Source organism: Nymphaea colorata, chromosome 3 (genome assembly GCF_008831285.2).
Source record: "Nymphaea colorata isolate Beijing-Zhang1983 chromosome 3, ASM883128v2, whole genome shotgun sequence".
Classification (NCBI taxonomy): domain Eukaryota; kingdom Viridiplantae; phylum Streptophyta; class Magnoliopsida; order Nymphaeales; family Nymphaeaceae; genus Nymphaea; species Nymphaea colorata.
The window spans coordinates 20123350-20140212 of record NC_045140.1 but is presented as its reverse complement, the minus strand read 5'-3'; the positions used below and the strand labels follow the sequence as shown (position 1 = coordinate 20140212).

The 16863-nt window shown below is 39.2% G+C and overlaps 2 protein-coding genes across 2 annotated transcripts; both read right to left on the bottom strand.

Moving 5' to 3' along the window:
- Positions 1-646: 646 nt before the first annotated feature.
- LOC116249588 (uncharacterized) lies at positions 647-4896 on the bottom strand. The gene is made up of 3 exons (XM_031622724.2): positions 4181-4896; positions 2464-2487; positions 647-1324 (listed from the first exon to the last, which is right to left on the bottom strand). The coding sequence occupies exons 1-3, from the start codon at positions 4377-4379 to the stop codon at positions 1023-1025; spliced, it is 525 nt and encodes a 174-aa protein (XP_031478584.1). The 5' UTR covers positions 4380-4896; the 3' UTR covers positions 647-1022.
- Positions 4897-6529: 1633 nt separating this feature from the next.
- On the bottom strand, positions 6530-12896 carry LOC116249587 (uncharacterized). Its single transcript, XM_031622722.2, has 10 exons — positions 12324-12896; positions 11847-12027; positions 11585-11718; positions 10989-11101; positions 10656-10779; positions 9111-9266; positions 8446-8598; positions 7716-7795; positions 6937-6986; positions 6530-6854 (listed from the first exon to the last, which is right to left on the bottom strand). Exons 1-10 carry the CDS (start codon positions 12687-12689, stop codon positions 6727-6729), a joined length of 1485 nt encoding a protein of 494 aa, XP_031478582.1. The 5' UTR covers positions 12690-12896; the 3' UTR covers positions 6530-6726.
- Between the last annotated feature and the right edge of the window lie 3967 nt (positions 12897-16863).

Sequence of the window (16863 nt, the reverse complement as noted above, 5' to 3'; positions counted from 1 at the left end):
ACAAAATCTGAAAATGTTTAAAATATTACTTTAAAATAGACAGTAGAACATTCCTGGTTGCCAACCTTTGTGAACATAGGACCTCGATATAATCACTGCAAGACCTCAAGGTCAGGTATGTAACAGGGAAAAAAAAAACATCAGGTATGTAACAGAAACTTGGTATCTGACACGCAGTACTAATGTAAAACATGGATTCGATCGTAAAATCCTTTTTATTTCATATATTTATTTCCTTTGATCATCGTCTGATAACTATAAGGACAAAACTTTCGAGAAAACAAAGACTTCCCAGCATTATAATAATAATAATAATAATAATAATAATAATAATTATAATAATAATACTCTATGGAAGCTTAACAATCCGAGAAGTCCCGGGTTCGAGTCCCCGGCAACCCACCACTATAGGGTAATACGTATGGTGAGTCGTCACTTGTCAGAATGGAACTTCTCAATACAAAAGACAGGGAAAGCCCCCCATCACCAGCTTTGCTTTGATGGAAGTCTCTCCCCGTAAGTTGAAAGTCTGGGCTGATCCCTCGCATATAAATGTAATATTGCAAATGAATAAATAGACCAATCCAGGTATCCGTAAACAAAATACAGTAAACAGCCAAAGAATATTAAAATGAGCTTGATAATGTGATATGCAATTTCTTTCTTTCCAAAAAATGGAAGACAAGCTTATAGTTTGCCTCCCTAATCAACTGAGAGATGTTTCTACTTGACATTAACCATAGAAGGCTACCGTGCTCTCCTTTTTCGACCACACTATGTAAGACATAATTGACTCGACATTCCCCTAGTTTATCAACATCAACAGATCTTCTTCTCCTCTTCCTTTTCCTTTTACCTTCTCCCGTCTTCGAAAGGTTGCAGAAACATGGAGAAGGGACATTAACTACACCTATCAGACGAGAAAGCTTAGATAGAACATCTGAAGCATATACAGTTCCCTCCCCCACCTTCATGAAGGAAACTTGGAAGAACAGTAAAATGCAGGAAATCCACCTCTCCAGTTACTCGCCTTCCCAGCCCAGCTGACGAGCTCTTTTCTCCCATAAGGCTGTTATTTTCCTTTCCTTTATTAATGATGCCTCGGATCGTTCCCTGGCTTCCTCGCAGGTTTCAGTAGCTGTATTGCACTTTTCTGCTTCTCTTTGGTATTCTGTTGCCACCCTTCTAGCCTCTACAAGTGTGAGGTTCATGTGATGTTTATGTTCCTCAGAAACAGCAGCGTGAAGTTTCAATTCCTCCGACACAAGATCCACAAATTGCTTCTCCATTTCTTTCTTCAGCTCAGGATCATGCTTCCCACAATCTGTTTAGTGGATATCGTGATTGATAAGCATACCACTTACCAAAATATGTCAAGCAAGAAAAAAAAATTACCACCAAGACAGAGATGATAAATGGCATGCCCCAAGCTTACATCACAAAGTAATATGGGTAGAATTTGAAGTTGTAGTCAACTCCAAGAGGTGCTTAGGCATCTCACAGTTGAAGCAATATAGATCGCCTCTAGGAGTGCACAATAAGCTTATCTCCCTTGAAGTATCTATTACAAATTCTATTTTAATTCACATGGCATATGGCAGTCATTTCATCATTATTATTCCATCTACATGTGCAATACATACACACACCTATAATATGATTATATCTTATCATGCATAGGCAACGGGTTCAGGCAGACATGTCCACTAAACCAAGATCTAATCAGTAAAAGTCGGATTGTAACTTCTGCAGGAGCAGCAGGACTAGTGAAAGCAAAATAAACTACAAAATCAATTGCTTTTGAAGCAATATAATGTCTCCCAACCATTTATAAGCCTCAGTTCCAGATACTAAGGGAAGATGATATCCTTGGTGATTTATGGGTAGAGTTGGCCTGTGATATTGGGATAATTTTAGGAATGTACATGTGAAAAGCTGTATCTGTTTCTCGAACTAGAGCAGTTTAACTGCACATATACACACTATTGATTGACATTTAGCAACATAAAGTAAGATAACATACAGCTAATCATCCTCAAAAATAAGCATCAAACTATGCATCAATGCCACAATTTCAAGAAAAAAATACTTGTTTTAGCATTGTAAAACAAGAGAGTGAAATCACTAGAGTCAGTCATAGTCTCATAGATCTTGAGATTTCATCAAGGAGATAGAGTCCAAAAATCGGACCATCACCCCTTCATCATGTCCAAACATCCATTGGGCAAATCATGTGCTACAAGCCTACAACACAAAATCATGAAGTATTAATGCTAACATAAGTTCAAAAATGAAGCAAACAGGCAAAATAATTTTGTAGCATCGGAAACAGATATAAACTGATATGAAGTAAATTGTGCAGATGGAAAAGAAAATAAAAGAAGAGAAGAAGTCTGGAACCAATCATTTTATCCCTAACGTAGTTTTAATACAGGGAGAGTTTCTCAAGGGACCATCACAAACCTGTAATTGAAAGGTTCACCAGCCCTGCAAAATATTAAAAGGAAAAGTATAAGAAAAAGATGAAACAAAGAAAAAATAGTCCCACAAAGACATATCAAAGTTAAAATTAAAATGCATGTATAAATTCAAAGAAGTCAGATAACCATTCAGTCATATAGATAAATATCCCGCTAATCAAGTCTCCTACTTTGAATTTTCAAGCTAAACCTTCAAAATGAGGCTAGTGATAATAAAGGAGCATATAACACTTTGTTGAGGTGCTAAAGAAAAATTGGATACCAATGAACACGATTCCTTTTCCCAACTTATTATTGGATTTACAGTTCCGATGTGGGAGAATACCTATGGGAGAGTCCTGAAGCCTATAACAGAATGTTCCAACTTCAAATACCTCCTAGAGAGTCTTACTTATGGATGAAATGCTGGGAGCATTAACAAGTGTAGTTACAACCTAAAACATTACGGTTGCATCAGTGCTACCTTTAGGAAACCTTTAGGTCACAATAACCTGCAAAAACAATGTTGTTCGCTAAGATGAAAATTAGGGTTTGTGATGTGCTTTTCATTTGTGAAAGTATTCCAAAATCCTCAATTTTGTTGTGGCATATGCGGGTTGTCGGCCAGTAAGAGAGGAAGGGTCACTTGAGAAGATGTGCCAAACCAAGTGCCATGTTTCCAGCATCTTCAGGTGCTTTAATTGCACATGGCAAATGTTGTCTGTAATGCTACAAACAACTAGAGCGTCCAGATCTATTGCTGCATCAGATTCTCCTTATCATACATCAAGTAACATCTTAATTTCTGTGAACTGATCATTTCTATAGACATGTGCTTATATGAGCTTTCTCGCTCATTCAAGGCTAAAAGATCTTCGAATAAAGAGGGCCTTCATTTTAGAGGAGGAACCAAGATTAGATAAAATGATGTGGCATCTAAGTACCACAAATTGCTAAATCTATCAACAGGAAGACGCTTGAAAGCAACTTGTAGCAGCTATATCATCTTCATGGTCCTGTTATTTGATATTTTTAGTCCCAATTTGGAAATATAATCAATCCCTTCATCACGTCAGAAAATTATTACCCAGTTTTCTCAATGAAACCAAAATCTGACCTGTCTTTGTAGAACATAAGAAAAAATTTACATACGGCAAATGCTCTGTCCACGAACAATCCATATCGAAGCCCAAAAGTTGATTAGATAAATCACGAAAACAAGAAAAATCTTTTAACGAACGTTGAGTCCTATTATTGGTATTATCAAAGACAAAAATGAACTAAGAGGGACGTACTTAACTGGATGATCCCGATGCATAAGTAATGCCAATTAGATCACCGATATGGCAAAATCTATCGTACCAAAATCTCCTAATACCACTATATGCCTTAAGACCGACAGGCCAAGAGGAAAGGAGGATTTAAATCTAATGGGCAAGAAAAAAAACCAAGGAATGCCCAAATCAATAGAGCGATAACATCTATAATAAACATGAAAAAAGAAAGAAGCCATCCATCTGCAGCATGAAAATATCCAAGATCTCGTCACGACGTTATGCGCCTCCAAACCCAAAACCCAAAAAAAAAACCCCAGACCGTAAGGGAGAGAGAAAGAGAGAGGTATTTCCAGATGTTATAGCATACAGACACTGGATCCGAAAGGCAAATATCACAGAAGAGATTGTTATGAAAGAAACAAGAAATAGAGGTCGGGTTAGAACCTGGCGCAATCTTGAGGAGTGATTCAGGAGGAGGGCAGTCACAGACGCAGGGAGGGCATCCCCCGGCACTCCTGGCAACTGCCAAACCCTTCTTAAGCCTCCATAGAAGTGCAGGCCCAGACACACAAAGCACCAAGACGCCCACCACCAGCAGAAGGCAGCATCTCAAGCACGCCCCTGATCTCCACACGGAAGACATCTCCCTCTCCCTCCCTTCCTCTCTCTCGCTAGATCTGGTCTCTTATTTCAGATCCCAGTTCCCCACCATATAATTGTACTTCACGTCTCCATCCACCCTATACGAATGAAGACACTACCCCCGTCCGTTCTTCCTCTCGGGGATGGACTGGGGCCTGACGTCCAAAGCGAGTTAAAGGAATTACAGCCTAACATTCCAGAAACCAAAATCCTATTTCAGATCTGATCATACCACCATGTGCTTCAACCTCATATCTATGAAAAGTTCTAAAAGAAAGAACAAGTGGGGTAGTGGGCGCCGCGCAGCCGAATTTAACACGGTTTCACACTTGAATTTTTGTCCTTATGTTCGTGGTAAATCATCGGTTTTTGCATGAACGACTCGAGTCTCGCCTGTATAATTTTTTTATTGGATTAGAAACCGGTACCACTACAGCATTTATTATTATACCAAAGGTAAGGCGGTCATTTTGGATTTGGTATATTTGCAAATGTGATATTGGTCAATGGCCTACGGTTGCCTGCGTATTAGTTTAGTTCAGTCACCATGGATCTACCCATATCCTTTGCGTTCTTTACGTACACTCAAACGAGGGTTTTTTAAGCGCTTTTTTTCCCCTTCTTTTAACATTATATTTATTTGAGATAGTGTTTCAAAGTTCAAAAATTAAATATGATCGATCAAGCTGCGAATTCATCAATTCAGCGATCCAATTCAATTGAATCAGCAAAAATATATTAATACATGTATCTTTAAAAACATCGTTCTCTTTGGTTTCGTGAACCCTTGCTAGGGATGCAAATTGTCAAGTTTGATTAGGAGCGGAACCGACATGAAACCATTGTCGATTTAGGTGAGTTAAATAGTTTGGCCCCCACTTTGGCTGCCCGCGGCCAGGCCCGGTTTGTCAGGCTCGGCTCAGCCCGGCCTGGTTCAACCCGGGCCCAGGCCTAAGCGAAGCCTGATTTCAACCTAGGCCTGGGCCGGCCAAAGGCCTTTTTCATGGCCTAGGCCCAGCCAGACATGGGCGGAAAGCCCTAAAGCCTCATAGGCCCAGGCCCAATGCCCACTCCTAGTTTTGTGTTCAAGCCAAAACTTGAGTTTAATAGCAATTTGTTTTTTCATACAAAGGAGTCTTAAGCTACTCACTCATGTGGGTCTACTGAACACAAGGGAGTGAAGTGAAGAAGGCCTTTGGATCCATATCTTGACCGATTTCAAGATCTTGGTGCCACTTGATTCAGTCCGTTGTCAGCATCGGTTTCAAAAGAAAACTGCTTTGCATACGAAATCAAGTGAATCAGTATATTGGGAAAACTAATTTAAGTAATTTCAAGATTAAGAAAAGTTCATGAAACACCAAGAGTTTCTTCAGCATGTCTCGGCTCGGTGGTGGCTGGTTCGAGTAGAGTACGTATCGGTGTCGACATATTAAGTTAATATACCCTCCATGAATAAAGCAGCCAAGATCAATATGTTCTTATTTGATATCTTCTGGTTTGTGGCCCAGCAATTCTTTTTCCTCAGTTTGTGTCCTACATACTGTATGTATCAAAAGATGGTAAGGGAATTGGTTCATTGCTTCCACTTGTGGTGTGTGAAGCTTTAGTTAGGCCAGTCAAAAGATCAGGTCTACCAAGTCTAACCTGTCCTCCCTTCTTGTAATTGGAACAAAGATTGACGGTAGGCTCATCCGTTTGAACAAGACATTGTATATGAACGAAGTCTGGTGGATTTTCACAATTTCAATCACCAGGGGTTTTCATAAAGGGAGCCGAATTATAGTTTCAAAATTTTGGCAAGAACCTAAATAAATTTTCAAGATTTTTATATAAGATAAATATTTTTTTTAATTTACATGTACATTTAATAGAAAAGTTAGGGGAGCCAGGACCCCGGCACCCTCCCCCCCTTTCTTAGCTCTGCCCCTATCATCACCAATAAGGTCTGAGCCCTGCGCTCAGACTAAATCAAACAATGATCTTAGAATTTTTTCATGAAGGAGGCCGAATTATAGCTTCAGAAACATAATTTTTTAAAATTATTTATATAGGATAAATATTGTTTAAAAAATTTCATGTTCGATATGCAATGATAAGAGTGCATAAACTACGAACGCAACTATCGATTTGACAAAGGAAGACCAAGGCTGATCATTGATCAGGTTTAGTTCTGATATTAGTTTAAATTTTTCAACAGATGTTTGAGTTCCATTAAATAGATGGGTTTGTTCGCTCTATTTGAATCTGAAATTCATTAATTCATGCAATCACTGAAAAGAAGTGGGCATTCGAAATGGTGTTTCATGAGTTGAAAACCGAATTGAAGCTTTGCCTCAGGCTGAATTTCATCTTTGAAGGTCCAAGTAGTATTGATCTAACCAGCTCTGTATTATCTCTACTTCCTGTCTCCTTTGCTCAATAAGCCAGTCTGGATCTTCTTTCGTCGCAAACCGGAGATCCAAGTGATGAGCTCCTGTAGCCAAGAGCAAACAGAATTGAGACAATTTGTAATGACAAATCAAGAAAATAAGCAAATAAGAACCTGCAAAACTTGCCTTTCTCAGTGACAAGGGCTACAATGCGGTCAGATATGTTCTTGAGTACACTGCATTTTGTTGGAAGACGTAATTCATTGTCAGAATGATGAAGAACAGAGATTTGTCAAGTTTTGCATTGAAGAAGACGTACAAGAGTTTCATGTTGATTTTAGAATGACTAGAGGTACTAAGGATGTGTTCTACAAACTCATGCTTTCTGTTTAACCAGGCTAACAATTCTATTTAGTGCTTGAGAAAGGATTCAAGATTCATGTCCACCCATAAAAGTAAATCACATATGAAAATGGAGTACATAATTGAGAAGTGAGAACGTTATGTCCCATAAATTCCTTTCTTTTTACTGCCCAAACTTGAGATGTCATTCAGTTTTTTCGTATGCTTGGTTCATGCTACAGTAAGCTGGGGATACATGCCTTTTAGAAATGAGATGTAAATCTAATCGAAATTTCTTGGATCTTGTATAATTCATCTGGTTGAATATATGAAAAAGAAACATCGAATATATATATATATATATATATATAATTGAATGGTGACCCCAGCTCATTCACGAGGGTCACTGATCTATCATAATGAAAAGTTGAGAGAATGATCAAATGCAGGAAACTTTTTAAGCCACCTGAACTTATTTTCTAACTGATTTAGGGTAATTTATCTCAGGTGTTTAAAATCATTACATTTGAGTTTTATTTGATATGAAAAGGGGAAGGAAATGAAAGGAGGACAGCGCTGAAGTGGGGATAGAAAAAGGAAACAGAGGTAAAGAATACACGTACCCTCCCCCGCTCCAAGGGTCCAACATGCCGTTTGAGAATATTATGTTGCTTCCAAATCTTCTCAAGACCATTCCGATCCTCTACATCCATCACAACATACAGAAGATAAACAGTTGAAGGAAGTACTTCAAAAAGAACAAAACAAAACTTATGAATGGTTTAGCTTCGGACAATCTAAACGCACAGAAAATTGGATTTTGTGATGTACAGGGAAAAAGAACCAAAAACTGAAACCCATATTTAATCGCTTAGATCCCTATCGAACATGTAGTCCCATAATAGTGCCAAACACAAAGAAAGTTTTATGAACTTACTTTTGCCTCGGTTGTTCTTCAGTTATTCTTAAGAATGACAAAGTATCTTAACAATTCTTGATTTGAAAAACTTTGCACAAAGGCCAGACTCTGTTTGGTAGCAATTCTTTTATCAGAATGAGTTGTAAGTAGCAGTTCCCATAACTGACTTATGATCCATTAAGAATATGACCAAAGAAATGAATTAAAACTTTTAAGAGGCGCATATAAGGGGGAAAAAAACAACAGAAAGGATTTGAAACAAGTGCCCTAAATTCCTATAGTCAAGCGAAGGACCAAATTCTGATTTTCAAGAAACAATGTCAAGTTTTCGCAACGCGATTCTGTTAACGCTGAATTTGAACGGTTCGTCATGCTTTCAGATAAGGAAAAACGATAGCAGGAACAGCATTTGAAATTTTTGGTCATCAACTCACATGGCCCCCGAACTCGGTGGTGATCCAATGCCGCCTTGGTTGTACACCGAATTCCAGCATGCAACCCTCTGCTTTCTCTGTGTAGTTGTAATTGTCCGGCGGAAACATGCTCTGTTCAGAACAACTCATGGGCATGACCATCTCCGTGCATGCCTGTAGATATATGGAGAGAGGGAGAGGGAAGATCCACGTTAGTATTGAATCAATTAGCAAAAATGAGAGCATACATGAGAGCTGAGTTGTAGGGCAACGACGAAAGTCAGGCTGTGTGAGTGAGTCCACACAAATTTGATCTGGCAAAACCATTTTACCGAAGATTCTTCCTCATTTCTTTTTCCACTTCAACGAGTGCGAAGGGAAATCCCAGACCTGAACCTTTCTGGAAGACCCTGCCCCCTGAAGGGAACGTCTGGGACATTCATTATCTTCTGCCCTTTCTGCCATAGACCAGAGGCGCGACAGAATCTGGGCAAACACTCCTCCGGTAACTTTAACTGGTTTGAACTTTGAAGACGTTCTCCACCACGATTGAATGGGGGAAGTATGGTGAGACAAAATGTCTGTCTACGCGAGGTATCAAGTTCCGGCCAAAATCCGCAATTTAGAACTAAAATGTTGCATAACTGATAGTACTAAATTTCGTTCTTCTGAATGTTGTCTTTTACCTGCCAATTCCAACCACTTAAGCCATGTGGGTCTCTCCTCTTCTCAAATTCAAAGCATTTCTCGGTTCCTGAATAGTTAAAATATAGACTTGCAGCAGCAAACACTTTAGTGAGTGTATCCGCTTCAGGGGGGTATGAATCAATTATCCTGCACATCTTCCAAACAAAAGAGAGAAATCCCATTAGAATGATACATAATATACCCAGAAAAAGTTTTTAGCTGTATTTTCTGTGAAGAAAGGGTTAAAATCTGCAGATTAACGAGCATTGCAGTTGCATAATGGATATCCAACAAATGTTACAGTGATTAATGACTGAATCCTGCCTTTGGTCATTTACCTGTTCCAATGAACAAGATACCAAAAGTTTAGGACTATCTTGCACTCGACCATGGTTCTCTCTGGTGCAAGTTATGTTTGGTTCATTATGGATGAAGTTCAGGGAATAAACCAAAACATGTATAGGATTGGGAGCAAAGGTCTCAATCAAAAGGTTTTACAATCATGGGCAAGTGACCAAGTCTCTCCTTATTGGTGTAGTTTGTGGAACCCTAAGCGGCTTAGCATAGCTGGTCGAATCGGTATAAGTGGAAGTCTCATCGCCACTTTGATGCCTACCGGTGCCAGGTTCCTGGATTGCAAAACATGACATCGCACTACTCTAATTGACAGGTGTATGTAGATCTACCTACATCTGAAAGCAAGCCTAAATCCTGAGGGCAGGGAAAAAGGGTGAAGCCTCCGCCCTCTTAAGGTGACATAAAATATTACTCCCGCTCACCCTACTCACTGTGGTGGTTTTCGGAAGAAAAAGAAACTGGCTAAACGGGCCATTCAAGTGGTCCTGTCCTGGGATGGTCAGACTGTATCAATTTAGCCAAAAAAAGGAGACAGTCGGTAATGGTATGGACCCAGATCAGCCTTTGCCACATGACATTGAAACCGTGTGCTACAAGACAGATCCATGTCCAACCTACCATCCATTAATGGCGACAAACAAGGTTCTGAATCATCCAAAGCAGAAAAGAGCAAGTCATATCCTACAGGTATACTGGCAGCAGCTTGGTGTGGGCGGCAGGCCAGACTGCTAAAGCCAGCGAGCCCAGGTCAAGGCCTGACATGCTGACATACCAGACTCGAATCTTAGGCAGCTCATCCTAGATTCATGGCTGATGAGACCCTGGTCCGACACCAAGGGCATTCATTGCAGTGCCTGGCTGGAACCCAGCTGTGTCCCGAGCCGGAAGGCCATTGAATGCCTGGCCGGATCCTAGGCGCCCACTAAGCAGGTAAGATCAGATGCTCATCTAAATTCTAAGCTGTGCGTTGGGAAGATGAATGGTCTCCATCGCAGCACTAATAGCGCGTATATTTGGTGAGTCCCACCATTTCAAGGATGTCAAATCGTTTTGAAAAAGTAATTCGAGACATCAGTGCCCACCAATTGATTGATCTTTGGTGTTGTCATCAAGAAGAAAAGCACATTTCTTGGTGCTGGACGAGAACTATAGGCGTACGTAATTGCAGATGATTCTTCTTTTTTTACCTCTTTTACAGGATTGGCCGGCAATGGCTTTAAGAAATTGGCCTTCATTGGGTAGTTCACCATTGTTGTATATATAAAAGCTTCCCACAGCCAATTTCTCACCGAATAGACTGAACTCGCGGTCCTGCAATACAGAGTCCTTTTCAGAGAGTGAAAGGAAAAGGAAGAGAATGCAGGCATCGGTGTCTCTAGAAGAAATGATGGGGAGACCGTGGGGGTGCTCAATGAAATCACCGGATTAAATGCAAATCTGATTATTCAAGTCGAATCTGTCATTTTTAGTTACACGAAATGCAGAGAGAGAGAGAGAGAGAGAGAGAGAGAGAGATTTACTTGCAGGCTCTAAAGTTCCTGCATATCTTCAACAGGCCCTCCTCCTCAGAACCCAGTAATATCAATTCATCCCAGCTCTTCTTTATCACGTCAAAGCAATTATTACTTGAATCCTACAAAAGGAAGGGGCACGATATAAGAGAACGAGAGAGAGAGAGCGAGACTTGCAAAAATGTAAAAAAGGTCTCAGTGTCGAACAATAAATTATTGGTTATTGGTGCAAGCTGAATTGCAGGATTGGTGAAAATTGGTTGCCTCTAATAGTCCACTATCATTGGAAACTTATTAAGAAAATGCATAGCAAGAAAAAGTGAAATACTAGCTTGGCAATCAGCTACTCAACAAAAAAAATGCTGCTCTGGTTCCATGTGAAAGTTGAAGGAAGATATTCAATGCAGCAAAACCAAAAAGTAATGGAGAAGGATGTCAGTCTGTTAGATATGCATGGTCTGGCTGAAAGTGCTACATTGATGAAAAATGTTTGCATACCTCTTTCTCTCACTTCTATTTAACCATTGACTACACATTGGTACAAATTAACTAGCAAGATTAAGAAACTTATCTACAAGAGATAGCGAGATAGTCTCTCTTCAAACCTTGTAAGCTTTAGAAACTGTATCGTAGAAGCTTGTCAATGGCGTCAAGTCGTCGAACTGAAGGATGGGTGCTGAAGAAGAAAGCGCCCCTAGAACTATATGTGGGTACTTCAATCTGAACCAGGCGGCCAACACTGCAAAAGAAGATGCGTTAAAAAATGAGAGAATCTGAATCAGGCGGCCAAGGCCATCACCGAAGGCAATAAAGGAGAAAGGAAAGAGTAAAAACACGAGAGATTAAGAGAAAGCGCGAGGTTCTTACTTCCACCATAAGACCCACCAAAAACCACTACAGGGCAATCCTCTGCTGAAAGATTTTTCTTCAGGCTAAGTATGAGGGTTGCATAGTCAGCGAGTGCCTGTTGGGAGCTGAGATACCCAAGCGTCGCTGACGAGTTGCTGGAGTCCTTTCCAAAAGGCAATGATTCGCCATAGAACCTATGCTGCAGGAAATAAGATGCATCGCCACTTAAACATCATTTATTAGTCAGTATCATAGTTTGCAGAAGATAACACAGTCAACAAGCAAATCAACCCAGCACCAAACTGGCTGGTTCCGCACAAACAATTACTTCCGCCACCCACAATCAAGTTCTTCGTCTAGCTTTCCTTAGTTCATTGTTCTCTCTGTTTTGGGCCATGTGTTAGAAGGAAAAGATGCCGTCGGAGCAACGCTCTCAAACTTGATTTCAGGACTCCTAAAAGCAAAAGCAATCACAACCAACATCAGATAACTCACTTCAATGAAGACCAGCAGAGCTCGAAATTTGGGGGCGATGTCGAACATGAAGCCAGTGTTCTCTGCAAACCATTCGATCTTGCCTTCATTGCCAGCATAGACAAAGATCGGAGCTTTGGTGGACGGTCCACCCCAATACTCTGAGTTGGTAAGGTACTTCTGTTGGAAGAGCTTGTAGCTCTGCGGAACAAAAGTGAAGTGGTCTAGGACTTGAGGGAAGAAGTGGGTCTTGTATGAGACGTTCGATTTTAGGGATGGTTTTGATTGAAGTAAAGACGGAGGCGGCAAAAAGATGGGAATGGCTTCTATAGCAGAGATGCAACAGAAAAATTGCAGGACAATGGGAAGAAATGAAGCCATTTTCATTGCCTTGCTTTCGATTTCTCCTCAAATGAGTACTTATGCTACCAAATGGAACTCAGTGAAGGCCACAGTTGCATTGCCTGAAAGTGATGTTTCCGGATCGTGCTCGTCGGAAGAATTGTCCACGGCTGGCAATTTTCTAAGGACATTATTGGAGGTTAAATCTTGAAAGAGGTTCTTTTCCATCCGTGGCTTCAGCCAAGACTGTCAGCCTGTCACTCCAATACAGTTTTTGTTTGCTTATCTTTGTCATTAAAGAAAGCCCTTAAAGAGCGACCCAAGTCAATGAACTCTTTCTGAGGCTCTACCTTCTTAATCTTGATGGATAAGTTGCACGCAAGTGTCAAACGTAAGAAGATTGTAGAACAATCTTCACTGATTTTTCTCCTTTGTTGTAAATTCTGACAGGTACCCTAGCCTAAGAGGATGGATCACTTGTTGGCAAGTCCCTTTCTACTTTTTCTTCCGGGAGGCTCTTTTGTAGTAATATGCAGAAAATCTCATGGACTATTGGACTCTTATGAGAGGCAATGGACTCCCTCGCAAATTCGATGTACCCAAAATTGGTTTTCCCTTATAAGAACATCTAAACTAGGAAACTCATTCTCTGCTCCATAGCTAAGGACTTCTCAGATTACTTCCTCTTGCAGGTTTCTTAAAGAAAATACCCACTTACCTCCCGAAAAAATTTTCATGTCCAACAGTTGTGATGACGATTCCCGCTGCATAGTGGACAAGGAAAATTTTTCTCCGCACGAAAGAGAAAAATTTTCTTTCCACATATGCCTCTACTGGTTTTTGAGAATCGAGGTTAAATCTTTCTCGACAACGATAGGCAGGTTAAATCTTTTATCTTTTTGTTGTTTCAGTCTGGTGGAGCCATCTACCTTTTCAAGAATTACCTCTGAACCGTTAACGAGTCTCAACAAAATGGCTATGGAGTAGACGCTAAAGCGTCCAACGGATCTTTTGTTATTCAAATTCACATGCAGATTCAGAATCTGATGTAAAAAAAGTATGGAAACCAATTCCAAATCTAGCTGTATCAGTCTTTTAAAAGTACAATATAGTAAGACCATTCATTGGATTGATGCAAAGGTCTCAACAGGGCATGACAAAAATGAATCACATTAAGTAGATGGCATCTGCATGTACCTGATCTTTAAGGATGCAGGGCTGCCTTTGCATTTTTGTTTTGACTCAGTGTTGTATCGGTTTTTATCTTGTATCGGAGACCTAAGTGAATCGCTTCGTCCGCCCGCATGCGGTGTCGGCCGATACGCACTGGCTTGTATCGGGCCATCTGATAGTAACCAGCACTAGTAACCCTGATTTGGTCATTTTAGCTGGTTAGTTAACCCTGATTTAACACATTTTAGCTGCTTAGATCAGTGTTGATTCCGGATCCAGGTAAGGGTTCATAATAGTGCTTCAATGTTGATGGGTACCACAAGCTTGGGATGTGATTTCTGCTGGGAAGGACTCTAAAATGACAAGAAAAGCTGTACCACTCAACAAGAAGACAAATTGGACAGAGTGGCTCATGGCTCACTGTCCTTATTCAAGCACTTTTCTCCAATATTTGAATAAGAAAAGTACCTACTGAATATCTAAAAACCTAGTTAGATGAAACCAGGCATGTGAGTGGCTAGACCTACATGTACCACATGGGTAGGGGTGTAAATGGATTTCAAATCTGTTTAGATAGATTTTGGTAAAGAAATGTGGATCTTATCACTAACAAGTTTCAGATTTGTTATGCTCATTCATACCCAAATTCAGATCAAACCCCATTGTATATAAATATGTGACCTTATGTTAGTTGGATCCAAACATTTTTTAATTGGACAAACTTGCTTCTGTACCACTTCTGTCGGACTTGAGATCCATCATCTGGTAATCTATTTAGATGAAATTTTTCAAAAATCTTCAAGAGTTCATTTATTTACTGATATCTCATCATCTTGAGTATCTTAAACGGAAGGTGGCGCTATGATAAGTTGAAATCAACTATGCTGAACACTAGGGTCAGCATCGGGTCTGTTGTAGCATTAATAGTGAAGATGCATACTCTCTTAGCTGGTTTTTCTTTCTTCTCGAGTAATTTTGATGACATGATTAAGCTAGACCAAGAAGCTTTATGTTCGAACGAAATGCCATAGGAAATCCGCAGGAAAGTTAAGAGTTAATCCATATAAAAGTCTTGGAGTTTAATTTATAGCATCAAATGTCACGTAAATATAGTTTCTTTATATCCAAGATTAAAGGAAACCAAGTTCTCATGCCATACAAAAAGTTCCTGCCCAAAAATCAACAACTTTTCAACTTTCACATTAAACAAATAATATAATCGAAGATTCAGATGGGTGAACTTGTCTTGAATATGAGGTGGAGTTTGAGTGGTAGCTAGAGCTCGAAGCAGGTCTGAACGGCCGCTTTCACGATACTGTCACTCTCTATTTTAAAATTTTATTAGTTGTAATTTATAGGCGAAGGATGACTTCAAGCAGTGTTCTTTTGGAATCTTTTTCCTTTCACTTTAGTTTTTTTTTTTTTTTTCATTTCCCTTCACACTCGCACTTTTCTTTTTTCCTTTTTTCTTTTTATTCCTATCCAAAAATTAAAAAAAAAGCAATACCAATTTCTAAGCTGTGGCTGGTTTGGTTCATCTCTCATATATGTTCACCAACACGACATTCAAATGTGATTTATTAATCTTGTGTCTTGTTGAGAGGTTAACCTTAATTTGGCATCAAAATTCAAGAGATGAAATCTTGGGCAATTAGTAGGCAAGCTGACATGTGTGCGTGTGTGTCTGTGTGTGTGTGTGTGAGAGAGAGAGAGAGAGAGAAAAGAGGGTAAAAATATAGTAAATGGAACAAACAACACTACAAAAACCAGCCAATGATGTTTGGTTGGAGAAAGCCGAGCCACAAAATTAAATAGAAAACAGATTTAGGGTGTCGCAAGATGGCTGGATTTGATGATCACTACGTAAACAAAAAAAGAAAACAAAAATAAAACATATCTAACACAGGAGACAAGGTTGGAGCAATTATAAGCGTCACCAAAAAACTAATAATATATATATATATATATAAAGAAAATTGGTAAAAATCGAATCATTTGGGTAAGAAAAAAACCAGGCCTATTGAAAGTAAGTATTACAATATTTTTTTTGTAAATTTTAAACTTATACATATCATTTTAATAGTGTTTCGGTTAGAAACGTATCTTAAGTTGCTTGCTTTTTTACTTAAATAATGTTTTTTTAATAGTAAAAAATGAACGGCTCTATAACACCAAAGTTTTGGTAATATAAACATCAAAATTTTTTTTTACAAAAATGACTTTAACTAAAGCATAATTTAAATTAAATTAATGTTTATAATCACATTAGGTTGTTCATATTTTGTCTAAAACAATCCTTAACATGAGTTTAAGAGGTCTGGTTCTTTACTAGGTACAAGACCATTTGGGTAAAGAACCAGACCTCTTAAACTCATGTTAAAGAGTGTTTTAAAAAAAATATGAACCTTCTCGTGTACCTTCCGATTGGTAGATTGAGTAAACGAGCATGAAATCATGCATCGATTGAAATTGAGTGGAAAAAGTTGAAGCCATTTTGCATGATGTAGGCACCGACATCAAAACAACTTAAACTATTTCAGATTTAGTTTTTAACATTACTAATTAGTCTGTCAGATCAGTCCTCAGTCATGAACCATGATCTTTTCACAATTTTGAAATAAATCTTGTATATCTCGTCATCTCATTTCTTATTTTGCCTTTCCAAAATTTTTAAAAAGAGAGATGTTTTCTGAAAACCAGCTTTTGGTTTCGGCCATTCCTGGATATCTTGAGAGCGAAAGAAGGTCGACCCTCTAGAAAGCACCTTTCGTGTACGTTACCTTCAACTTTCTTCCTCCTCTTCTCCACCTTTTTCCTGGTGCAAAGATTTTGCTCTTGTTTTTTGAGGTTATGTACCGATGAGGATCTCAACTCTCTTCTGTTCTACTTGCCTTCTCAAGCAAGTTAACTAGGAAATGAAATATCTCAAGAGATACAGCATACCTCATTGGCCCGAGCTGGTTCAGACTAAATCTGATGAAGATCAAGGCCAACACACTATGTTATCCATATTCACAAGGAAACTATAAACAAAAAAAAAAAAGAG

Excerpts from the sequence above, each read along its gene's own strand:
- LOC116249588 (XM_031622724.2), bottom strand. The coding sequence starts at position 4,379 with ATGTCTTCCGTGTGGAGATCAGGGGCGTGCTTGAGATGCTGCCTTCTG. Across the intron at positions 2,488-4,180 it reads ACTCCTCAAGATTGCGCCAG|GGCTGGTGAACCTTTCAATT; the intron begins GTTCTAACCCGA and ends AATATTTTGCAG. Across the intron at positions 1,325-2,463 it reads GGTGAACCTTTCAATTACAG|ATTGTGGGAAGCATGATCCT; the intron begins GTTTGTGATGGT and ends TCCACTAAACAG.
- LOC116249587 (XM_031622722.2), bottom strand. The coding sequence starts at position 12,689 with ATGAAAATGGCTTCATTTCTTCCCATTGTCCTGCAATTTTTCTGTTGC. Across the intron at positions 11,102-11,584 it reads CAGTTTCTAAAGCTTACAAG|GATTCAAGTAATAATTGCTT; the intron begins GTTTGAAGAGAG and ends TTCCTTTTGTAG. Across the intron at positions 6,855-6,936 it reads AGCCCTTGTCACTGAGAAAG|GAGCTCATCACTTGGATCTC; the intron begins GCAAGTTTTGCA and ends TCTTGGCTACAG.